The 25,346-nt window shown below is 38.8% G+C and overlaps 1 protein-coding gene across 1 annotated transcript; it reads left to right on the forward strand.

The window, feature by feature from the left end:
- Window positions 1-61: 61 nt before the first annotated feature.
- ATP6V1B2 (ATPase H+ transporting V1 subunit B2) lies at window positions 62-25,346 on the forward strand. Its single transcript, XM_017539704.2, has 14 exons — window positions 62-279; window positions 8,104-8,159; window positions 13,160-13,258; window positions 14,043-14,136; window positions 14,266-14,343; window positions 14,943-15,082; window positions 15,414-15,515; window positions 15,863-15,960; window positions 16,532-16,655; window positions 18,584-18,734; window positions 20,188-20,270; window positions 20,986-21,090; window positions 21,862-21,991; window positions 23,918-25,346. The coding sequence occupies exons 1-14, from the start codon at window positions 144-146 to the stop codon at window positions 24,055-24,057; spliced, it is 1,536 nt and encodes a 511-aa protein (XP_017395193.2). The 5' UTR covers window positions 62-143; the 3' UTR covers window positions 24,058-25,346.

The raw sequence follows: 25,346 nt of genomic DNA on the forward strand, positions 1-25,346 counted from the left end.
GCTGGGGGCGGCCGGCCGCGAAGGGGGCGGAGCGAGGCTGGGACGCCGCAGCGCGTATGGGCGGAGCCGGGGGCGCGGGCCGCCTTGGTATATCTGCGCATGTGCCGCTTCGCTGCTGGGCCAGTCGGGACGGAGGAGACAAGATGGCGCTGCGGGCGATGAGGGGAATCGTCAACGGGGCCGCACCCGAGCTACCCGTGCCCGCCGGTGGGCCGGCGGTGGGAGCTCGGGAGCAGGCGCTGGCAGTTAGTCGGAACTACCTCTCCCAGCCTCGTCTCAGTGAGTATCAGAGAGCAAGACGTCTCTGGTCTTTGCTTCCTAGCTTAGCCCTTTGCTCCCACTCACCTGCTTAGCCAGCGGGTAGGGGGTGGGATTTGTTTTTCCCTCCTGTGTCTCCCCTCCTACCCTTACCCACTTGTCTCTTTGGAAGGAGATTTGCCTGTACCTTATATTTCCGGGAGATGGGCCGTGGGGAAGAGCATCAGCGGGAACTTTTTCCTGGGGTTGGTGGGCTCTTGGCTATTGCTCTCCCTTCTCCCCTCCCCAGCTTCCCTAGGCTGGAGCCTTCTCAAGGCATTTGCTTCTTGTCCCCGAGGGCCACTTCTTGTCACTCCAATTTAATCTTTCCCTGACTTCATTTGGATATCTGGGGGTCGAGGAAACGCCTCTTCCCCTTCCTTCCCCTTGGTAAGGACCTCAGTGGGGGTCTTCAGCTCCTGCCGAGGGCAGACGGTAGCAGCCATCGCTGACGTGGTCAGGCCTTTCGTGGATGGAGGTGAGGCCAGCAGCCAGAGGGAGATGGGGCTTGGTGTTCGGTGGAGGGGCTGCTCCACAGGAGGACACCTAGATATCAGAGAACGCTAGAGCTGAAAAGTACCTGCAGGTTATGCAGTCCAGCCCTCTCATTTTACAGGTGAGAAGCCCAAGGTTCTGGGAGGGGTAGGATTTGCCATGCTTCAGACACTTTATTGGCAGAGCAGGGACTAAAAATCCAAATTTTTAAATTCCACTGGGCCTTTTTCTGCCGTGGCCTCTTCATTTACTGACTAGTTAACCAAACTTGGTTGAGTGCAAGGTTCTTTGGGAGAAGCCAAGTGGCTTTGCCCATAGTTGCTATGTGTGCATAGGCTTAAGTGTTTTGATTATCTCAATAAAAAGGCCTTAATGAACTAGGTTTAAGTGGATAGCTCAGGAATTCCAAAAGCAATGGTTCTTGATTACTAGAGAATGCAGTTGTGTAGCATCTAAACTTCTTCACAGCTTTCTTGGGAACTGGCGATGAGCCCTAGAAATAAGACTTTTTAAAAAACTGGGAAAAGCACATGATGTTTTCCCTGGTGGTGAGACTGCATTTTCACTGGTTCATTGCCCTAGTGTCTGTCTGTAGGTGGCCAATTCGTTAAAAAAGGATTGCAGATGAAGGGTGTTAGTCTGGGTGATCCGAAGCCTGACTAATCCACATCCTGATCTGTCACTGGGTCATGTGATAGCACTGCAGTGTGAAGGAAAAGGAAAACATTTGGTTCGGTGGGTTGCTGAGATGTGCATTTTACACTGGGAATTCTTCGAATTAGAAAATGTCTGTTGGGGCTTATATAAGCTAAAGTAGATAATTCAGGAAATCGACAGATGTTACATTCTTATGCAGACGTTGGCAATGAATTTATACCTACGAATTGCAAATTCTCCTGTATGAATTGCATTTGTATGCATTGCTTTTCTTTGGGCAGAACAAATCCATTAGTAGTGCCTCTCAAAAAAGGTTATGAGGGTGCAGTAGTTTCCATATAATTAATCATTCAATGTCAATTCAGAATATCAACTGAAATAATATTGTTTAAAGAGTACTCCATGATTAAGGTTGTAAACCCTTAGGAGAGATACGATTTCTCTATGGTTTTTATGCACTTAGCCAATTGCTGAAGAATTTTTCTAGAAATTATTATTGACAAAATGTTGTAGCATAGGGCTTCACACTGAACCTTTAGAGGTCAGGGATCCTCCTTTTGTCCCCATTGCCTAACACAGTGCCTGACACATGGAATGTGTCTTGTAATTGTGTAACTTGCATTTAATTTAAACTCCTTGCTCTAATAATTCAGTGGATAGATTCTGAACATGGGTGGAGTCAGAATAGGGAGTTGAAATGCCCGGTTGATTTTCCCTTATGTCTCTGTGTAATCTAAAAAGCATAAATGATATCACACTTAGGCTGAAAACTAGTTGCGTTTTAATACGGTATCTTCTTACTTTGCCACATTTTTAATTCTACTCAAAAGTTTTAATTACTTTTGAATAAATACTGATTAACCGTTTATTTATTTATTTATTTTGTGACAGAGTCTCGCTCTGTTGTCCAGGTTGGAGTGCAGTGGGGCAGTCTTGGCTCACTGCAACTCTGCCTCCCAGGTAGTTGGGACTACAGGTGCACGCCGCAACGCCCAGTTAATTTTTTGTATTTTAGTAGAGACAGGGTTTCACTGTGTTGCCCCGGCTGGTCGCCAACTCCTAAATTCAGGCAGTGTGCCCACCCGGCCTCCCAAAGTGCGGGATTACAGGCGTGAGCCACCATACCTGGCCAACCTCTTAATTTTTGTAAATAAAGATTGATGATATCATTTAAGGGGTTGTGCACTTATAGTTTGTGTGTGTGTGTGTGTGTGTGTGCGTGTGTGTGTGTGTGTATTTTTGGTAGAGATGGGGTTTCCCCATGTTTCCCAGGCTGGTCTCCCAACTCCTGAGCTGAAGAGATCAGGCTGCCTTGGCCTCTCAAAGTTCTAGGATTACAGGTGTGAGCTACGGCACCCAGCCTAAAGCTTCGCACGAACCTTTAGAGGTCAGGGATCGTTTTTGTGTCCCCACTGCCTAGCACAGTGCCTGATGCATAGAATGTGTCTTGTAATTGCATAAGCATTTAAACTCAAAAAAGTGTGCTTTTTGAGTGAAGAAATGGAGTAATATTGACAGCTCCACTGTACAAATTAGATGCTTTTTAAAAACAGCTTCAAGATGATAGGACTTTTAACAAGAAGTGGAAAACATATTCAGGCTTGAAATTAGGAAATTATCTTGAGCATTTTAGTTGAATTTCTGAAGTCACAAGGAATGAAAACTTGAGTTTCTTTTAAAAGAAAGTCTTCAACAACATACATAGAGCTGTTGGATGCTATGTGGTTTAAGTTTGGTCATCTCCGTTTTTCTTCAGACCCTAGATCAACTGAGCTTAAGTCAAAAGCAGAGCTGTCTCTGCAAAAGGTCAAAATAGGAATCTTCTTGCTTTTTTTTCTAGAACCTCTTCTCAGGTGCCCACTGCTCAGAGTGTGGGTCTCTGCTCTTCTTGCACAAGAGAAGATGATTGCTCTGGGTTTTTGTTTTGCTAATAAGGCGGAGGCTAAAAGACTAGGACTCTTACTATGCAATGGCTGCCAACTTTTTTTTCGGAGTATTTCATAATCATTAAATGGTGTTAGTAGTGTTGAACAATCTATACTGCAGGAGGAAGAGGATGTCATCTGACAAAATACGTGCTCCTTAAAACCTGTGTAGATTTGGGGTTTTAAATGTTACTTCACAAATGTTGTCTACTTGATATGATAGTTAAGAATCAAAGCCAAGGCATTTTGGTTGTAAAAATGTTCAGAATATAATATCAGCATGTTTCTTCTGTGTTGTCAGAAGTTCTGATTATCCCCCATACACCCATCTACGGACTCAAATTCTTGTTCGTTTGGAGAGTATTTTGCTAAATAGAAATATTTAGGTAATTTGCAAATGGGTTTTTGCGTTTTTTGAAGAGCAGCGTAATGTCTTTGACAGCCATGCTCTAAACTGGTATTTCTGTTTTGGGCTGTTAATGGTGAGGAAGGTTGGATAAATACTGTTGAGAGATAAAAGGTAGTGTTTGTTATCATTTTTCTTTGCAAATAGTTTTAGTACCATGGAAAAGAGCCGTAGTTTTATACAAATTGTCTTTTAGTCCCCACTTACAGTCCAAGTGCTAGAAGCTGTATGTTCTTTATACTTTTTAATTGTACTGGAGACTAAGGCCAAAAATATTTTAAGTGTCTTAGAGTACCAATTTTAAAATTAAAGAAAAATGAAACAGAAGTCTGGCTCTCCCATTTAAAAGCAAACTTAGGACTTTAGTTTCTTTAGGATATATCAGCCTTGCCTACTGTATTAGCCATTTTCTGTTGCTTTTAACAGAAAACCTGAAACAGGGTAATTTATAAAGAAAAGGAATGTATTTCTCAAAATTCTGGAGTATGAGGTCCAAAGTAGAGGGGCCGCATCTGATAAGAACCTTCTTTCTTGTGGGACTTGAAAGAGACCCAAGGTGGTTCAGAGCATCAAGTCATGAGGGGGCTGAGAATGCTAGAGCAGTAACTCAGCTCTCTCTTCCTCTTCTAAAGCCACCAGTTCCCTTCCCATGATAACTCATTAACCCATGAATGGATTAATCCATTCTGGAGAACAGAGCCTTCAGGACCCGGTCCCCTCTTAAAGGCTCACCTGTCAATGCTGCTACATCAGGGATGAAGTTTCAACTTGTTTTGGAGTTTCCAAGGGGATATTTAAACCTTAGCACCCACCTCATTGTGTTCCGTGAAGATGAAATCAGATAGCCTATCTGCAGATGCTCTGTAAAAGCATGAAGCTCTTTTCAGCTATAAAGTTGGGTCAAATTTTTATCTTGTTTGGATTATAACACGTGTTAGCTTAGTTTTTATATGTCAGTTGAATTTAAACCAAGCATGTTTCACCTCTAGTTTGTATCAGAAGTATCTCCTGATCGCCTCATGTTTTCCATGATTTCCATTGCAGGAAAACTGCTGAAACACCTCCACCAGATACTCCATTCTCTACTTGAACTCTTCCGGTGGCTATGACTCCACTGGAAAAAGATTTGTTTTACTGTAGCAGGAGCGGCTGGGAGAAACAGAGCTGCTCTTGAACACTGAATGGGAAGGAAAAGGGCTTGATCCAGGCCGGGCAATGATTTGTCTAAAACCCAGCTTGTTTAACAAAGGAAGGTTCTGCCTTTATATAGGCTTATACTCTAGATACTGCAGGTGGAAGAATCTTAGGTTTACAGCCTTAGATATCATGGTGAAAAGGGTTTTGGATTTACAGCTTTAGGAACCACATGTGAAAAGGTTTCTGGGTTTACAGTTTTAGAAATCGCATATGAATGGTTTTGGGTTTATAGTTTTAGGAATCCCATGTGAAAAGGTTCTGGTCTCCGGGTGGAGGTTTGATCTTGTTTTAAGTAAAAACAGTGTCTTCTGGAGAGTTTCCCCAATACCAAGCCTGCCGCCTACAGGAAAGGGATTCAGGGGGCGCCAGTTGGTCATCCTTTTCTTCTACTGAAATGTACTGTGGAAGTCGAGGGGGAGGTGACTCCAGATACCGGGGTCTCCTTCCTCATTACGATAGACACAGGGAAATATTGCCTAGTGTGTTAAACAGTAAAAACCTATTTTTCATAACTAAAATTGCAGGCTTGTGAAATTTTTTAGGATGATGTTGCTTCATAATTCTAACAAGATACCATACTACAAAAAATGAACCAGTTCAATTTTAGAATTTGGGCTGTAGTAGAGTCAAAGAATAAGTGACTCTGGAGCCAGACTGTAGATTCAGATCCTCGGGCTAGTTACTTGTGTCCTTGGGCAAGACAAAGTATATTCTCTGAGAATAATTTTTCTCTTCTAAAACTTAGAATAATGTTAGCCCACTCCTATGTCTGTTATGGAGATTAAATGAGAATTACTAAAAAGTACTTATAAATGTGTATTGGTGTTACCAATTAACTTGCAGGGTTACTTACTGGCTTCTTAAAAGGCTGTCTACATTGTTGCAAATTTAGAGACTTTTGAAGAAGTAGAATCTTGTCTTCTGTAATAGAAGTCAACTGGATTCACTGTTTCCAGGAGAAGCTATGACTAGTGTTTCTTTCTCTTGGTCATACTTTTGCTTGTGACTGGCAAAATTTCATAGTTTGGAATGAGCTTGAATTTTAGCCATGAGATTCTGAAGTAATGTTGTAGAAATTAGACATTTAAAGTAGATACAATCGTGTTGAAAAAATAAAGAGAATTTTAAGAACCTGGTGTATTTTGGTGATGTTGTATTTTATTCAAAACAGTTTTTCATAAATCTCAACACCATATCCCCTCCCCGACCCCAGCTGTTTGGTAAAGGTTTTGGAGAGGTCTGCATTTCTGTATTTCTGAAAACTGGCTTCAAGAAAACATGTTTCTAATGTGGCTCGCTTTCCATTTCCACTTAGCCATTTTAGAAAGTCATTGAAAAGCAGTGTTGGGAGTCTTTTTTAAATGAGAACAATGAAGAAAATTTTTAAAGTGTTGGAATTATGTTTTTTACGAGTATTAGAACATTTTAAAACAGTGGGGATAGTTTTCATAAAAGTGGTGGCAAATGGAGTCTTTCTAGTACTCTAAGGGAATGATGAATCCTTTTACCATCCTAGTAGCTTGCTTTTTATCTCAAGAGGAAAAAAAAAATACACTTCAGTTGTGGAGGGCCTGTGTTGAGACAGTTACAGTACACTTACTGATGGGTTCAAGCAAATATTTGATGTCTGGATCGATTTAAACATCCTGTTAGCATGAAAGATGGATGCCGTGATAGCACTGTCTGTTCCATCCCAGCATTTGTACCAGGGCCCGGGCTTCTCAGCCTCAGGCTGAAGGAGTTGTAATTCTAAATTCCAGACCCCGTTGAGTGGACAGACTGGTTAGTAAATGGTTTCCTCATTCTTCGGAGTCCACATCTGTGCCAGGAATCTCTGTGCAAGCTCATTATAAGACCTCAAAAGAAATCAAGCTAGTGAAAAATTTCCAATTGCTCAACAGCTTCACATTAATTATTTTAGGCCTTATAGTAAATTCTCTTCAAAACTTTAGTTCATGTATTTTTTTCAGCTCTTCTGCGTATGAAATTTAATGAATTCTGTAGGTGTCTGGTAGAATTACTCTCCCCTGAGTGTTCTTATACCTAATCCCCGGTTCACTTGCCACACAGGTGTGATAGGGTGAGGGCTTTGGGTAGGACCTGCTGAAATAGAGTAGCAGTTTATTCCTAGGGTATACTTTGCAGTGGAAAACCCAGTCTCTAACCTTGCAGTAACATTTAACTTTTTTAAAGGATGCTTTCCTTATCTCGTTTGACCCCTGGCCTTCCTTTCCATTGCCTACTCCCTCCTTCAAAAGCTCTTTTCCCCTAGTTTTGTTTTGTGTTTGTTTGTTTGTTTGTTTTTGAGACAGAGTTTCACTCTGTCACCCAGGCTGGAGTGCAGTGGCACAATCTTGGCTAACTGCAGCCTCCACCGCCTGGGTTCAAGTGATTCCCCTGCCTCAGCCTCCCAAGTAGCTGGGACTACAGGTGCACGCCACCATGGCTGGAAATTTTTCTTTTATATTTTAGTAGAGACAGGGTTTCACCGTGTTGGTCAGGATGGTCTCGATCTCCTGACTTCATGATCGAGCCACCACGCCTAGCCCTTTTCTCCTAGTTTTTATGACACCATTTGATTGTGGCCTTTTACCTTACAGGCAGCAATTTCTCTGATTTCCTTTGTGACTTTTGTCACTTCTGTTTAACATTAAGGATTCCCTTTCTTTGTCTACTTAGCTAAATGCCACCTCCTCTATCAAGTTTTTCCTTTTCTCTCTGAGGTAAGAACTATTCCTCTCTTTTGCTGTGTTCCCACAAACCCTCTGCAGGCCATAGTTAGCGACCTTATCTCATCACATTCTAACTCCACCGCCTCGCATAAGACAATTTTTGAAGGCAAGCAGAATCTGTCCTTCTGTGTCTTGTTTTTGTATACTGGGTGCTTAGAATAATGACTTACTCCTAGTAAGGACTCAAAATATTTTTGGCTGGATGACGCTGGATTATGAAAAGTTGAATAGGCACAGGCATGTTTTATAAATGCATTGAAAAATTCATAGCTATTTGAGTGTTCTGTATTCTAATAGGTCTGATAAAGTAGAAGGGATTTTTAGTCATGCCAGAGAGATAATTTAAGTTTTTGTGCTATTTGACTAAAGCTGACTCTTCTGTGTTTCTTTCCAGCATACAAGACAGTATCTGGAGTCAATGGTCCACTAGTGATCTTAGATCATGTTAAGGTAATACCACTATTTGTTATGGTCTGTTTATGTAGTTAAAAATGTGGTGTTTAGTCCTATTTAGTACACTTTAAATTTTTGTTATGATTTTTAAGTGATACTTTAGACTGAGTGTCAGTGCTATGTAGGAGATAAGAGTTTTTAGACCAAAAGTCAGAAGACAGGATTCCAGTATTGGTTCTGCTGTGAGTTCTGTTTCCTTGAATCCGTTGTCTGCAAAATAGACAAAAAGTCAGTCTTACCTAACAGTTTTATTAGGAGGAAAAAGCAGCAGTAATACTTTTGAGTGTCCCTTATAACTCGTAGGGTACTATAAAAATGTATAGCATCTTATGGCCCTTGTCATAGACTGTCATATGTTACAGGGTTGTTTTTTTTTTTTTCATAGTATTTATCTTTTCTACTAAATTTTAAGCCCTTGAGTGAATAAACAATCTTATGTTTATCTTTGACAGTCTGTCAGTGGTATTCAAATAATGAATGTGTAAAAACAGATTATTTCAAAACCTTAAAGCAAAGAATAGTTTTTACTTATTCACTTTGTTGTAAAGGTCTTTAGTTACATGTTTTTGTTTTAAGCGAGACCTATACTTAAGAATTATAGAGACATTATTATCTTAGAAAGAGAGACATTGGATATAGTCTCTAATTGGGTACCCTGGGCTAAGCTTTTTACCTGAGCCATATGACCAAAATATCACCAAAGAAGATAATTTCTATGTTTTCTAGAGCAGTAATTATGCATGGGTTACTGGGGTGGGTCAGGGAAGAGCAATGCAATTACTAGTTTGTTGAGAGAGGTTAATGATGCATTTGTGCTTGGCATGTGACCCCTTTGGAAGCGGAAAATACATCGAGAAACATTTCTTAAAAGAAAGGGCAAAGTGCTTTGTCTCTTCTCCTTTATCACTAAGGTAATATTTTTGTGTATGATAAGGTACCTGTAGAAATTAATCTCAAGATGAAACCTAGCAAGTTTACTCCTGACTGCAGTTTTGTAGTGTGCTGCAGATTGATTCAAAGCCTTAATCAAACTTAAGTTGTACAAGGTTTAGGCAGGTGCTCATTAATGTTTTATAAAAGAATAGAGCCTACTCTTGTTTTTTGAGGAAAATATTAGGAAGCTTTGTTTGCTTTTTTTAATCTTATAAATGTTTTCTATATTCTCTGTTAAATAAACTTTTGGACTCATTTTTAAAATACAAGGTTTTTTGGTTTGTTTTTTTTTAGGCGGAATTTCACTCTTGTTGCCCAGGCTGGAGTGCAGTGGCACGATCTTGGCCCACTGCAACCTCCACCTCTTGGGTTCAAGAGATTCTCCTGCCTCAGCCTCCTGAGTAGCTTGGATTACAGGCATGTGCCACCATGCCCACCTAATTTTTCATTTTTTTCGTAGAGATGGGGTTTCTCCATGTTATTCAGGCTGGTCTTGGACTCCCGACCTCGGGTGATCCACCTGCCTCAGCCTCCCAAAGTGCTGGGATTACAGGCATGAGCCACTGTACCCTACCAGTTGTTTTAGTATTAGTAAAAGTATATTATTGAAACAGCTCAAAAACTATTTGGGCTTCAACTGTGTTAAGTGCTTGAACCCAATGCAGAAAATATAATGGTCAACAATGAGAATGGGCTCTCCCTTATTTGAGCATAGCATAGTAGATAAGCAAATATAGTATCAATGTCTAATTGGTCCATGCTGTGAAGAGTCAGTGAGGGTGCTGTGAAAGATGATACTGAGAAGGACTTAGAAACCATCTCTGAGGAAGTAATTTTAAGAGAGCTAAAAAAGTTTCATTGAATGTTACATTGGGGTATAGTTATAAGTGAGGAAAGACTGGTAAATAAATTTTATATAGCTGTAGAAAAATAGATTTAGACCATGAGATTTATAGTGATATGTTTTGTTTTGTTTTTAGATTTTGGCTTTTGTTTTTAACATAAAACATACAGGATCAAGGAATAGATAATCTTATGCAAATTATATCAGAATAGAAGATGAAGAACTGTTGCCAACTCATTTTATGACGTTAGCGTATCTTTGACTCCAAACCAGAAAAAGGATGGTGTTAGAAAAGAAAAATAGCTGTTCTCACTTATAAACACAAATTCCAAAGTCTTAATAAAACACATTCACATGTTAGATATTAGCAAAAATATCTATGTAAAATATCAGCAAAAGTAGATAATTCGATACTAGATACAATGTAATTCAACAGATTCATGGAATACACTAGAAAAAACTTTGTATCTTCTCAATAAATACAGAAAAAAAAATGGATTAAATTACTCATTTTAAAAAAGGCCTCTTTGAAAATGAGAAATATAACTAACTTTTAATGAGTATCTACCACAACCTGCACCAAACCATGTACTTAAAAGACTATAAACATTCCCATTGAAACCAGTAAAAGGCAAACTCGTGTGTCCTTTCTACTGCTGTTTTCAGTATGTACTTCACTTCTGACACCAGAAGTATGTGTTTTTTCCTACAACAATTCAGTTCTTTGGCAGACACCTATTGGATGCCCTGCAATACTCATTTCTGACACACTGCAAAGAGTTGATGTGGACCCCACAGGTTAAGGGCTTACTTGGAAGATAGTCTACTTCAGATGCCAATCAAAAGTAGTGGGTCCCTAGGTTACCCACAGCTACCGTCCAACTTGGCTACAGATTGAAGATTCCCTTCTCAAGTTCGATAATTTGCTAGAATAGGTCACAGAACTCAGGAAAACAGTTTACTTACTATTACTGATTTAGGGTGTCTTAAAGGATACAAATGAATAGCCAGCTGAAGAGATTATCATGGAGTGAGATCCTGAAGAGTACCGAGCACAGAAGCTTCTGTCCCCGTGGAGCTGGGGTGGACCACGTTCCTGGCACGTGGTTGCATTCTTGCTCCCCAACCCAGAAATTCTCCAAACACCCTCAGTTTTTGAAGACTTTATTTTTAAGACTTTATCGCCTGAAGTTTTTTTTGAAGACTTTATTACCTAAGCATGGTTGGTCAAGTCATTACCAGTGGTGATTAGTCCATTTCCAGTACCTTTACTCTGTTAGGAAGTCAGGGAGTGGGGCTGAAATTTCCAATCCTCACTCACCATCACTATCCATCTTTCTGCTAAAAACTTACCCGGAGCTATGTGGAAAAGAAATTAGAATATAAAGGGATTTGAAGGGAAAAGGAACAACCATCATCGTTTCTTGATAATTTGATCAATCAAAAATTTGATTAATCAGAAAACCCAAGTCATTCAGTGGCAGACAGTTAGAAACAATGGTAGAAAACAAGGTAGTGGATACAGGATAAGTTTACAAAAATTTTTAGTGTTCTGTATGTCAGAGTAACTATTTACAGAAAACTGTAAAACTTTGTGAAAGACCATACAAGAAGACTTAAGTGAAGATTCCATGTTCATGAATGAAAAGACTGTCCTCCCCAATTAACACAGTGAGAGAAGAGTAACTAAAAATGAGGATTTGGTTCAGGAATAAGCAGATGTATCAATGGAACAAAATTAAGAGTCCTGAAGATCAACTCTTTTCACACAGAAGAATTCAACTTGGCAAATTCAACATTACAAGGCCATGGGGGACACTATGCTGCTCAGAATATTGCTAGGGCAGTTGATTTCCCATATAAAAATGAGAAACATAAAATTAGTTACCAAAAATAAATCCGGATGGATTAAAGATCTAGAAAATGAAACATAAGTCTGATAGAAGACCATTTTTATGACTTCAGACTGTTTTCCAAACAAGACACAAAAGGCATAAAGTCATAAAGGACCACAGTATGTTTTATTAGAAAGTGTTAAAACTTTTTTGTGACAAGATACCATCAGCAAAGTTAAGACAGGAAGTAGACTAAGAGAAGATATTCACAAAAGGATTGAAATAGGTAATTTACAAAACTTCTGTAAATGAGTAAGAAGGATTTACTTGACAAGTGAGGAAAGAATAAGCAATTCATAGGAAATAAAGTCTGAATTATCAGTAATATGAATGAATAATTGACAGGGATAAGTATGAAGAGATGCACAGTATTGGTAGAAGTCAAGAAAATGCAAACTAAAAAGATGCCATTTTTATTATCAAAATGACAAAAGTAAATTTAAAAACATAAGATTGGCAAAGATGGAGGGAAAGGATACTTTTTTATACTGCCAGGGAGATTATAAATTAATAAGGCTCCTTTGCAGAGTTAGTTTGGCAGAAAATGGGCATGGCCTGTATGTAGCCCATCAAATGGCTTTGGGAGATTCTGGCATACTTGTAACTTTTTTTTTTTTTTTGGAGACAGAGTCTTACTCTGTCAGCCAGGCTGGAGTGCAGTGGTGTGATCTCTACTCACTATAGCCTCCATCTCCTGGGGTCAAGCAATTCTGCCTCAACCTCCTGAGTAGCTGGGATTACAGGTGTGTGCCACCATGCCTGCCTAATTGTTGTATTTTTAACAGAGATGGGGTTTTCACCATGTTGGCCAGGCTGGTCTCAAACTCCTGACCTCAGATAATCCGCCTGCCTTGGCCTCCCAAAGTGTTGGGGTTACAGGAATGAGCTACCTCACTTGACCTATTTAGTAACATTTTATTCTTCCCCTATCAACCACACCTGGAGCACACATATGATTACACACACAGCCTAGAAAGCAAACATCAGTTCTAGGTGGTGGGAACATGTTTATCAATAGCTTTCTATAACCTCAAAACTTTAAAACACGCATGCAGAGGAAAAGCAGTACATTTAATTGCCATGTTTCTATGGATTTAAGACCCTTCTCCTATACCTTATGCTTTGTTTGCTAGTATATGTGTCAGTGATGTGTATGGTAAGGAATTAAACTACCTGAGATTATTAAAAGCTCTCAGCATAAATCTGTGTCTGGAGAGTGGGGAGTTGCACATTCAGACAGGCCGTAGTAGAGACAGAGCATGTGTAATAATTTGGGGGGCTTTTAAAACATTGGTTATTGATCCTTTTTTTTTTTCTCTCTTTAGTTTCCCAGGTATGCTGAGATTGTCCATTTGACCTTACCAGATGGTACGAAGAGAAGTGGGCAAGTTCTAGAAGTTAGTGGTTCCAAGGCTGTAGTTCAGGTAAGTTTCACTTTCAAAACCTGACCAGCTGAACTGTTTCCTAGTTGCCCACACATAGGGAGCACTACTTGTTTCCCTCTGTGATGATCACTGCCTAAGTGTTTTTAGAATCTTTAGAGATTGGTTACCAGCTGCAGGGCAAAAAAATTATTATTGCATGTTTTTTTGCTCAATGTCAGCGACCTAAGCTCCACTTAGTCCAGTAGCTTCACTAGTAAAATGGCTTTTTTTTTAAATGGATAAATAGTCATGTAGAAGGAGAAATGAAAAGCAGAATTCACTGATGATGTGATGAAACCAAAAGGGTCATCTGTCTGAGTCTGTTTCTTTAAATTGTCTCATATAGTTCCTTATTTTTAATGTTACCTCACTCTGGGTAATGGCGCTTTTCTCAAATAACGGTCCCCTTAGAAATCACGAAAGCAGGGATTGGCAGAATTTCTGTAAAGGGCCAGACAGTAAAGCTTTTAGGCTTTGTGGGGCCGATTAAAATATAAACACACACACACACACACACACACACACACACCCCACACACACACACACACCCACCCACACCCACCCATCCACCCCCGTGCTTAGCTTACTTACTGAATTTGGCCTATAAGCATGAACCCTTGATCTAAAGGTTGACAATTTGGCTTATTATCATATTTCTTTGCTCATTATATCAACAGTAGTATACATTCATGTGCTTCAGTTTATAAGGGCTGTTTAACAGACAAATAAAATGTAAATGCCCGTAATCTAATTTACCCTTCTGATTAATTCTTTTTCTTGATAGGTATTTGAAGGGACTTCAGGTATAGATGCTAAGAAAACGTCCTGTGAGTTTACTGGGGATATTCTCCGAACACCTGTGTCTGAAGATATGCTTGGTAAATGGATATTATTCATTCTAAGCAGAGATCTGTTTCCTTTTAAACATATTTCCATAAGGTCGTTTAAAAATTACGAACATTTGAAAGTCAGCATCTACTCCATCCTGTCTTGTTACTGTTTTCTAGGTCGGGTATTCAACGGGTCAGGAAAACCCATTGACAGAGGCCCTGTTGTACTGGCTGAAGACTTCCTTGATATCATGGGTAGGAATAGTAGATGGATTTCTGTGTTTGGGAGAAAATACCTTCTCTCTGTCTTGTACCTTTGCCAGATAGAAAGTATTTTTGTGATACCATTTAAAGATTTTTTGTGATATCACAGAAGATATTTTTTGTGATATCATTGCCAGATTTTTGTGATATCATTTAAAGTAGATAGGCAACATGTTCCATAGGTTATAAATTATTTTATTATTTAATCATATATTTTTTAGAAATTACCTTAAAATTTTATGTATTAATAATATCTAAGACACTGTAAAATATCTAGGATATACCTGAAATGTGTATGGTAAAACCATGAATTTGAAATTAGGACTTCTCCTTTATTTTACTTTAGAAACTTGAATTCTACTATCCTGTGTTTTATGAGTCTACAAAAGAATAAAGGAAAAAATTATTTCAAGTTTCAGATTTGAAAAATAACTGATTTTTTTTTTTTTTTTTTGTAGTAAAGAGGTGGATGCTTTATATAGTTCTGGTCTTCTGCTGCTTTCTTTTTCTTTTAATTTGATAAGAGTTCTGATTTCATTCATGAATACTGTGCTGACATGTTAAAATTTTCCCTTTTGGAAATACGTTAGGTCAGCCAATCAACCCTCAGTGTCGAATCTACCCGGAGGAGATGATTCAGACTGGCATTTCAGCCATCGATGGTATGAACAGTATTGCTAGGGGGCAGAAAATTCCTATCTTCTCTGCTGCTGGGTTACCGCACAATGAGGTGAGGACTGGGATCGGTTTGGTGTGAAATTTAGCGGACAAGAATTTCTAAATGCATCACTGTTACTGAGAAACCAAATAAAGGGTTTTCAAAATAAATACTCAGTCTTATTGTTTGTTAATCCAGTTACCTTAAATCTGTATTTATGCACATCTTCTTGCTTACCCTTGCATATCTTTGCAAAAAGTACAAAATAGTTTTGTTGAATAAATCCGTGAAAACATCCCAGTTTCGTTTATGATTACGATTCCAGAAAGTTTACAGTAAAAGTTATTTTGTTGTAGAAATGTTATTGTAGATTTCAGCTGAATTCTTCTCCGTTGTTCATCAGATTGCAGCTCAGATCTGTCGCCAGGCTGGTTTGGTAAAGAAATCCAAAGATGTGGTAGACTACAGTGAGGAAAATTTTGCAATTGTATTTGCTGCTATGGGTGTAAGTAGAAGTTTTTTGTCTGTTTTAGTATGGTACATAAAATTGTGCTTGTGTTGTGAGAACAATATAACAAACTATGTATATAGTTGAATTTTTCTCTAGGTAAAGAATTCGCAATCTGGCATTTTGGCCAAACTAAGGACTAAAATTTAGCATTTAACTAATTTGAAATTTAACAATAATACTGTTTGTGCCCCAAGCCGCCTCTTTGTTCTGTTGACTTTTGTGAAAACTTTTGGGGTACTTGAGATTTTAAAAGAAGGAACAAATCTGTACCTTGGCTTTAGTCAGAAATAAATGTTAAGGATTTTTCTTCTCCCAGCACTGATGAAGTTACTGTTATTTAGGTAAACATGGAAACTGCCCGGTTCTTCAAGTCTGACTTTGAAGAAAATGGCTCAATGGACAATGTCTGCCTCTTTTTGAACTTGGCTAATGACCCAACGTAAGTAAACAGAGCTATTTCTTTCTGTGCCCCAGACTTAAGATCAAAAGTGTTTCTTAAGGCTGGTGAGGTAAAATGTGGTAATGACAGCATTTGGACCTAGCAATGAGGTAACGCTATATTTAAAGTCCAACCCTGCTTTCTGATAGTTATTTATCTGGAATTAGGCAAATTACTTAGGCTCTGAAACTCATAAAATGTGACAACTGATACTTGTCTCACAGAGTTGTTTTGCATATTAAATGAGATCATACTTAAAAATTACCTAACACAATCAACTCTCTATAAATGATTTTTTCCTCTTACCTGAAAAATCTGGCTTTCATTTCTTCCCTCTCTCTCTCCTTCCTCCCCCCCTGCCCCACCCCAGTGTTCAGAAACCATATAACTGAGAAATTCGGGACATTTATAAATAACTGTTAATACCTTACGTAAGAATTTGTAAAGTAACGATTGCTTTACTCTCTTCAATTTATTTAAAACTTTAAAAAGAGAATTGTACTTTTATTACCTGAATCATTTCTTTTTGGTCTTTTGATTTGAGTGACCTAAGACTTATGTTCTCTTTCAGCATTGAGCGAATTATTACTCCTCGGCTGGCTCTCACCACAGCTGAATTTCTGGCGTACCAATGTGAGAAACATGTATTGGTTATCCTAACAGACATGAGTTCTTATGCTGAAGCACTTCGAGAGGTAACTTATTCATGTTTTTCCCTCAGTTACACAAAATCTTGTCGCTCTGCAAGTTTTCATTATTTAATTATGGTTTTTTTAAATTTCACTATTCATATATTAGTAGAATGCCTTAATAAATCAGAAAGGAAAATACTTCCTCTTTGTCAGCTTGGTATAAGCAATTAGAGGATAAGATGTAAATGGTTAGCCTGTTTATCTTACTGTCACTCTCTCCATGGATTAAACTGATTGTAAAAGGGAGTAAATAATGCAAGTTGTTTATTCGTTACTCTCCCGGGAAGTTCTATTTCTGTCCAGACTGTTAATTTTTAACCCTGTTGTAATTCCCATTTTAATGATGTTAATATTTAAAAAAAAATAAGACGATAATCTGACAGTACTCCCTTCAGCACTTTTTTCTTCAGAAAACCCAGTGTTTAGGAACAATATTAAGATTCTAGCAGGCTGGGCATGGTAGCTCACGCCTGTAATACCAGCACTTTGAAAGGCCAAGGCAGGAGGGTCGCTTGGGGCCAGGAGTTCAAGACCAGCCTGGGCAACATGGCAAGACCCCATCTCCATAAAAAAATTGAGAAATCGGCTGGGCAGACTGGCACACACACTTGTAATCCTAGTTGCTCGGGAGGCTGAGGTGGGAGGATAGTTTGAGCCCAGGAATTAGAGGCTGCAGTGAGCTATGATTGTGCCGCTGCACTCCAGCCTAGGCAACAAAGCAAGACCTGTTTTTTTGTTTGTTTGTTTTTAAGAAAAGGAAAGATTTGAACAGTTACCCCTAGAAGTTTTGGGGTGTTTGTTCTATACAAGTTACTGAAATTTTGAGTAAGTTACTCTTTTAAGCACATAAAAAGACTTCTGAAGAGACAGGATCTATCAATACCTGGCTTCTTAAAATTCCCTAAGAGCCCTCACCATATCTTAACCCTGCTGTACTGTATTGCTGTTTCAAACTAACTCTAGTAAAGAACTAGTTTTTTCCCTCATCCATCACAGACTAATACTTTTGTAAAATGCAATAAAAATGAGTTATTAGAAAAGTGAAGTTTTAAAAATATATAGTTTACAAATGCAGATTTTAAAATTATTATTAGATTCAACAGACATAAAATTATTCTGCCTAATTGCCATGAGAGTTTCTAAATGTGTATTTTGCTTTCTCTGTGATCATTGCTCGTTGATAACAGCTGGTCTGCAGACCACACTGTGAGGAGCACTGCTATAGGACACTCCTTCGAAGATGCCAAAGTAGCACTTAGAAGTTGCATTTCATAATGCTTTAGCGTTCTACTTGATTGTAGGTTAATATGCATGCCTGTAGTCCAGTATCCATGACTCTAAGGGAAAGATCATTTATCACCATTCCTATTTTGTGCAGTGGAATGGACTCCTGGCTTTGTGACCTTGAGAAATTGTTTAATTGTTCTAACCCACGATTCCAACTGTAAATTGGAGGTAACACCTTCCTCATACGGTAGCTGCGAGGATTAAATAATGTTGTAAAGCGCAGCAGATGATTCCTGGTGTGCATTTCCTTCCCTTTTAACTTTTTTTGGGATTAGGTTTCATAAATATGTCTAGTTTGACCACATGGAATAAATCTTGTGAACCAAGATTCTTTTCTGTTTTAAAATTAACTTCCTTTGATTTATAAAATTATAGGCAGATTTTCTTCTAGCAAACTATTTGAAAACTTAAATTATGGCAATAAGATTTTAGCAAAAACCGGTCACCTGTTGTCAATATTTTTGTTGCAGAATAATTTGAATTTATGTTGCTGGGAGATTTTTCTAAATTATCCTTAAAGACAGTCTTTAAAATGAACACGATGGGATTTTCAACTTTGTACTTTGGCATGTTCAAACAAGCATGTTCCAACGAAGCTTGTTCTAATCTGGTGCGTGATACTCTTCTCCTTGACTTGCTATCAGGTTTCAGCAGCCAGGGAAGAGGTTCCTGGTCGACGAGGCTTCCCAGGTTACATGTATACAGATTTAGCCACAATATATGAACGTGCTGGGCGAGTGGAAGGCAGAAACGGCTCCATTACTCAGATCCCTATTCTTACCATGCCTAATGATGGTAAGTTTTGGTCTTTGGATTTTAACACACCTAATCATTTTAAGGAGAGAGAAGACCCATCTACCTTTTTGAGTTGAAATTATTTTGAGAGCACATCCCCTAAGAGTTTATCTTGGTTATTTGTGCCTAAATAAAATTTTTTTTATCTGAAAATTACCCATAGTTATCATTATTCTTTTGTGGAGGAAAAGCAATTTTCTTCATAATTTTAAGTTTTTAACTTTCGTTTATTAGGTACTATTGAGTGCCTGCTGTTTGCAGGACAGTGTCCTAAATGTAAAGAATTTTTGAAAAGAATTTATGATCTCTACTTAGTGTAAGTTACTCAGTCTAGTTGGGGGTTCTTTTAATGTGTGTGCACCAGTGATTTAAGATGGCTATGTTAAGTGCCACGTCAAGAGCACAGGTGCTAAAGTCCACTAGACTTAGAGACAGATTTTTTTAACCAAGGGCTGTTTAGAAATGACTTTCCAATATCTGTCTGCACGTGTGCTCAGGGTGGCTCCTGGGGTACAAGTGTTCAGAATTCCTCTTTTGTATTGCCTTTTTGTCCTTATTTCAGTTTTGGAAAAACACACAATAGGGTAAGTTATTACGTACTGTAATTGAGCACTGTGCTGAGTGCTTTATAAACATTCATTTGCTCCTCATAGCAACTTTGAGGCAGGTGCTGTTTGAGGCACAGGGAGGTAAAATGATTTGTCAAGGTTAGCAAGTGATAGATTTGGGACCCAGTTTGAGTTCATAATTCACACTGTTTCTCTGTACTGCCTCTGATATGAAAATGTGGTTTGTTCCAAGGGAGTAGCTACAAAATGATGTAATGGAACAGATTTGGAAATGTGTTGCTTTGTGTGCCCTTTTTGGTGCAGCCTGTGTGGTGTTGGTTTATTTGTGTACATGCCTACATTTTGCATGGTGAAATGTGTATCCATCCGAGTTAGCTTATGAACTAAGAATGTTCTCAGTATACTTCAGCTTGGCAGATTTCTATAAGGGAACTTTGTGTTTAAAATGAAACAATTTATATTTTGAGGGTGGAGCACTTACCTAGGGGAGAGAGTATCTTTTATGAATGTAACCAGTTTACCTCATAGAGCCAGCACACATCTAACTGCTGCAACCAAACTAAACTGGCCGGTATAGTTGCCACTTGCCACATTTGGCTATTTAAGTTCAAATTAACTAAAATTAAATAAAATTGAAATTAAGTATGTCAGTTTTGTTAGCCACGTTTCAAGTGTTGGATAGCCATATTTGGCCGATGGCTACCGGAGTGCACACCACAGACACAGAACATTTCCAGCATCACAGAAAATGACCATAGTAACACTTCTGAGTAATGCTGTGGGTAGTACAGATGGACTTCTTGTGGGTTTGGTTCTGAGATGGCTACTTTAAAACTCATAACCTGAGGATGCCATGCTTAATGTTATCTGTCTTCCTCCGGTAGATATCACTCACCCGATCCCGGACTTGACTGGCTACATTACAGAGGGGCAGATCTATGTGGACAGACAGCTGCACAACAGACAGGTATTAAATGTGAGCAGTGCTGTGAGGCTTGCAGACCTGCTCCTCCGTTACTCTTGAGGGACTTGGGTTTTTCTCTTAGGAATTGCTTTGCTTAGAAAGTATCAACTTGAATTGTTTTTAATATAGCTATAAAATTATCATTTTTGTTATCTTAAATTCTGGTGTGGGCAGAGTGCCAGAATTAAGAAATGTAACTTTTCTTTATTGTGTCTTAAAATGGAGTCACTTGTCTCCAAGAACTTTTTGGGAATTCTGTTTCATAATGGTGTCATCTACCAATCTTGTTATTAATAGAAAAACAGACTTTTCCATGCTTCCGTAGTAGATGCTGACTTTGAAAATCAGCTTTTAGGAGTTATTGTTAATCTTTTAATTTTGTGTATAATTTTTTGAGTCAGAGTTCAGACCATTTTGACTCAATAATGTGGTAGTACTTGCCAAGCAGATGTTGAAAGTTGTAGTTTTTAAAAATAGGCTTGTACAGTGTTATAGATGACACTTTTTTGGATTTGAGTCTGGAAAGAAATATGCTATAAAGTGTTTCTTACTACCTTTTCTTCCCAGGAAGAGAGAGTAGGTTGCGTCTAGAAGACAAATGCAGCAGTTTTCTGTGATTTAAGGAGTAATAATGAATTCCAAATGCTTTTTTATTACCAGTAAAACTTGAGTTTTTTACTGAAATGTAGTATTTTTTCCCCCTCTCATTCTATGCAAGATCTATCCGCCTATCAATGTGCTGCCCTCACTATCACGGTTAATGAAGTCTGCCATTGGAGAGGGGATGACCAGGAAGGACCATGCTGATGTATCTAACCAGCTGGTACGTGCATTCTTCTAAGAATGGTGTTTGAAAGAAATGGATACTTTCTGCTGGCTTTCACCTGTTGTCTTTCACCCTTATCACTTTTCTCTTCCCCATCCACATGGAATTTTCGTATAGGCTTGAAATGGGATACATAATCATTCATTAGAACCAAAGCAGCCTTTTCTCATATGGTTGGTTGCTGACGATCAAGATGAGCTTGAAACCTGTGTCTCATGGTATCTAGTTTCTAAATAAAAAGCCAAGCAATAAGATTGTTTAAACTTTTTATTAGCAATGTTAATGTTAATTATATAGTATTCCTGAAAGGCTACTGTAACCTATTTCTTGGGTAACATATTAAGCCATCACCAGAACACTAACTTGTACAGTTTTATGTAGATTCTGAAATCCTTGATTTTTATATTGTATAAGATTATACACTAACACAAATAAAAATACTTAACGACCATAAAGTAGAAAGGTAAACTTAGTGATATCACAGATTTTTTTTAAAAAATAGAACTTCAAGACGAATTTCTCCACGGTTTATGTTTTCTGATTTTCAAGTGCTCTGTAAATTTTGAGCTCACTAACATATTGAAGAAGACGCCTTTCTGAGTGAGAATATATTCCTTCTGGTACTTTCATACGAACTTTATGTGAATTGTTTTTGTAAATTCCTTCTTTGGGCTCTTGTGAGGAAAACAAGAGCAATCCATTCCTGTATCCCAAATGCCCGAGCATTTTGAAAGCTTGTCTAAGCTGATGGAGCCCTCTTCTCTTTAGTATGCATGCTATGCCATTGGGAAGGATGTGCAAGCTATGAAAGCTGTGGTGGGAGAAGAAGCGCTCACTTCAGATGATCTTCTCTACTTGGAATTTCTGCAGAAGTTTGAGAGGAACTTTATTGCTCAGGGTAAGAGGACTGTTGTCTTACAAACACAAAAAGCCTCGTATGTGATTTTGAAAACTACTTTCCAAGTCTGAGAGAATTCACATTGGTTTCTATATAGTTATATCTCTGGTTAGAGAAGAGGTTCTGTCACCTGCCTGCCTTAACCCTTTGATTCACCTCTGCCTTCTAAACATCTTGGGAAGATCTTGACTTGGTTTTCCGGTGACTTACTACCATCTTACTGTTTTCCTTCTTCTGTTGCCCTTCAGAATCCTCCTTCCCAGGCCCTCTGCTCTGCAACTTCATTGCCAGTTCCCCTTTTTGCTAACTTGTCAGCAGTGATCCGCTTTGACATTTGGGACTTGAAACTTTTCTGATTCATCTGCATTTATCTCCTTTTCTCATTTCTTACCTTTCTGCCTAATTGTTAGTATTCCAGAAAGCTCAGTTACCTGTTCTTTCTGCTTTCACTCCCAGTGTCCACTTTTCACTCTGTTGTGGACTGTGATGTGTGGACCTTTACCTGTTGTCCAGACCTCTGATTCCATATCTCTAGCTGCCATAGGGACCCCATTGTTGCTTATGCCACCAGCCCCTCAGGCTCACTCTACTCAGAACCAAAGTTTTTTCCAACTGACCTACCTTGCAGTGCCCTTTTAATTTTTATCTACTTCTGGTATAATCATTGTCCCAGTTAACCAAGCTTAGTAACTGGGCATTATTCTTAACCTTCTTTGTTTATTCTCCAATGATCAATTATTTACTAATTTGTGTTGTTTTCCTTTGAAATATCTTAACCTTATTCTGTTTTTATTCCCATTATATTACCTTAGTCCTGTATTTCTTAAAATTTAGTATGCTTTTGAATCAGCCAGAGATATTGTTAAAATGTAAATTCAGGTTCAGCAGACCTTGGTGGGGATGCTGCATTTCTATGAGTTCCTGGGTGATGTTGAAGCTGCTGGTCTCTGGCCACTCTTGAGTCCAGAGGTCCTAGTCCAAACTTTGTCCCATCATCTTTGGCCATTGGTGCCAACATTTCACCAGTCTCCTTAACTCCTTATGTACCACTGCCAGGGTAAATATATTACTCATTTTATTGGTTGTCCCTCTACTAAAAAAACCTGTAATCATTTTTATGATATAGCATCAGCAGGAATTCCAAGTTGTTTTGCTTGGTCTCTCTCGTCACCCCTGCTAATGCTAGTGATAGTCTCTTAATGTCAGTGGTGGTTACAACAGGTGTTTTTACTTTGGAATAAAGGCATCAGGCTGTACACTTAGAATTTGTATACCCTTCCAGTTGTATGATACATTAATATTAAAATCCTCACAAAATTCATGATTATTGGAAATTTTTTAATGCAGAACCTGAATATCTTAAAAGTTTTCATCTAGAAAAAAGAATCCTCCAGCCTTGGAATTAAAGAATAAGATTTATTGTGGGATCGGGATGATTCTGCCATCAAAAATAATTTTAACAACTCTGAAAACTACTGACCTTTGGTTAGTGATACTCTTGAGGGGGTTGTGTGTATTCAGGTGCTTGACTGACATTTATGGCCTTCTGATCATCTGTGTTAGTCGCCCTCAAATTCAACCTTTTCTCCTGTGGGAACCTTCTGTGCTTGGGAGACTTTTCTCACTAATCTCTGGACAAAACATTGATTCTAGTTTCCATTGCTCAAGTATCCTACCCAGTTGTCAAATCTCAGATCCCCGCAAGACTGCTCACCCTCTTAGCCCACCCACTTCTTCTTCTCTGGTTCCTTACGGTACTCACTGTCTGTGCCCTCTTTTCCTCACTTCTTATTTAGTCTTAGGAGTCTTTTTTTTTTTTTTTTTAATATACATTTAATACACTGCTAGTCATATAACAATATGTACTGAGTAACATTGCTAAGTTGGAAGTCGTTTGCGTTTACTAATTCAATCTCAATTTTTAAGGTCCTTACGAAAATCGCACTGTCTATGAGACTTTGGACATCGGCTGGCAGCTGCTTCGAATCTTCCCCAAAGAAATGCTGAAGAGAATCCCTCAGAGCACCCTCAGTGAATTTTACCCTCGAGACTCTGCAAAGCATTAGCTGCTGCTTCCGTACTGCTCCGTGCTCTTGTGAAATACTGGTTCTGTTTTTGTTATTCCTTTTGCAATCCCCCATCCCCACCTTTGTGTTGGAGTTTACTGTGTTAACCTGTTATTAAAAACAAAGAATAGGTAACATATTGTGCCAGTGTTGCAATGTTTTAAACTGCTAACAGACTTTAAAATATCCCCTGTTCAGAAAACCTGGGTCCTCAGTGCTATGTTTAAAGTAGCTGCAGGGTTGGAGTGACGTTTTCTTATTGATGTATGTATTGTACATAGTGTAGTAGTTAGTTACCTGATAAGGGTCTCATGATTTGGGTCTCTTAGACCTTACCTCTCAACTCCCTCAAGAGTACCAGTCTCTGAAGTGATAATGCTTTGGTCTCTGCATTAGGGGCAAGATCCGGTCTGAAAGAAGTCTCCTTTTCGAAGGGCCAAGAGGCTCTTCCCTGAATGTTTGCTTTCAGTGTGTTGGTGTGCCTGTGTTGCTGGGCTGTGCTGCTGCTTGAAGCAGGTGGTTTTTAATGTCTACTTGATCTTTCCCGTGTAACAAATAGATGAGCGAAGGGAGTCTCTTCTCTTTAGTACATATGTATTGGGATCCCTGTGTCTTACAGCTCTCCCTCTCCAAGTAATACATAGAATCCTGTAACTTTTGCACAGCTGGTATCTGTCTGGTAGCAGTGAGACTCCTTGTCTTGGTGATGCTTACTTGGTTTCCAAGCAGAGGAGCCACATGATTTAAATCGCGAATAGAGTTGTCGTTTGGGATACTGTATAAGAAAAGAAGAGAAACACTACAGCCTTTCTACATTCTGACATGCTAACAGTGGTTTCAGTTTCTAATGTGTTTACCAGATGCCGAAGGCAAGGTGGGGAGCAAAAGCACATCTGTTTATGGATATTTTAAACTCTGTTAGAGAGCAGCCTTTGAAAATCCTCTGTTTGGTTCTGCTTTTTGACCTCTCTCTACCTTTTCAGGGTAATCTTTGTGGCACAAACGATAGCGTTTCCAGGCTTTAGAGTTTTCTGAATTCCTGCGCCTTCCTGGTGTGAGCCTTGAGCGATCTTCTATGCAGTTCTGCCGTGTCTCCCGTTGCGTCTCTGTGTTCTTCGTCACTTGGGTGCAATAGCAACTCCTCTCCTCTGCGCATTCCATCTTTCATGTTGTGTAAAGTTCTTCACTGTTTTCTTTGGAGGGATGGGGTTGGGGGGAGTCAGCATGATTATATTTTAATCTAGAAAATGTGACATCGATATAAAATGAAAATAAATGTTAAATTAAAT

Source organism: Cebus imitator, unplaced genomic scaffold, assembly GCF_001604975.1.
Source record: "Cebus imitator isolate Cc_AM_T3 unplaced genomic scaffold, Cebus_imitator-1.0 Scaffold120, whole genome shotgun sequence".
Taxonomy (NCBI): Eukaryota; Metazoa; Chordata; class Mammalia; order Primates; family Cebidae; genus Cebus; species Cebus imitator.

Excerpts from the sequence above, each read along its gene's own strand:
- ATP6V1B2 (XM_017539704.2), top strand. The coding sequence starts at position 144 with ATGGCGCTGCGGGCGATGAGGGGAATCGTCAACGGGGCCGCACCCGAG. Across the intron at positions 280-8,103 it reads CCTCTCCCAGCCTCGTCTCA|CATACAAGACAGTATCTGGA; the intron begins GTGAGTATCAGA and ends GTTTCTTTCCAG. Across the intron at positions 15,083-15,413 it reads CTGGGTTACCGCACAATGAG|ATTGCAGCTCAGATCTGTCG; the intron begins GTGAGGACTGGG and ends GTTGTTCATCAG.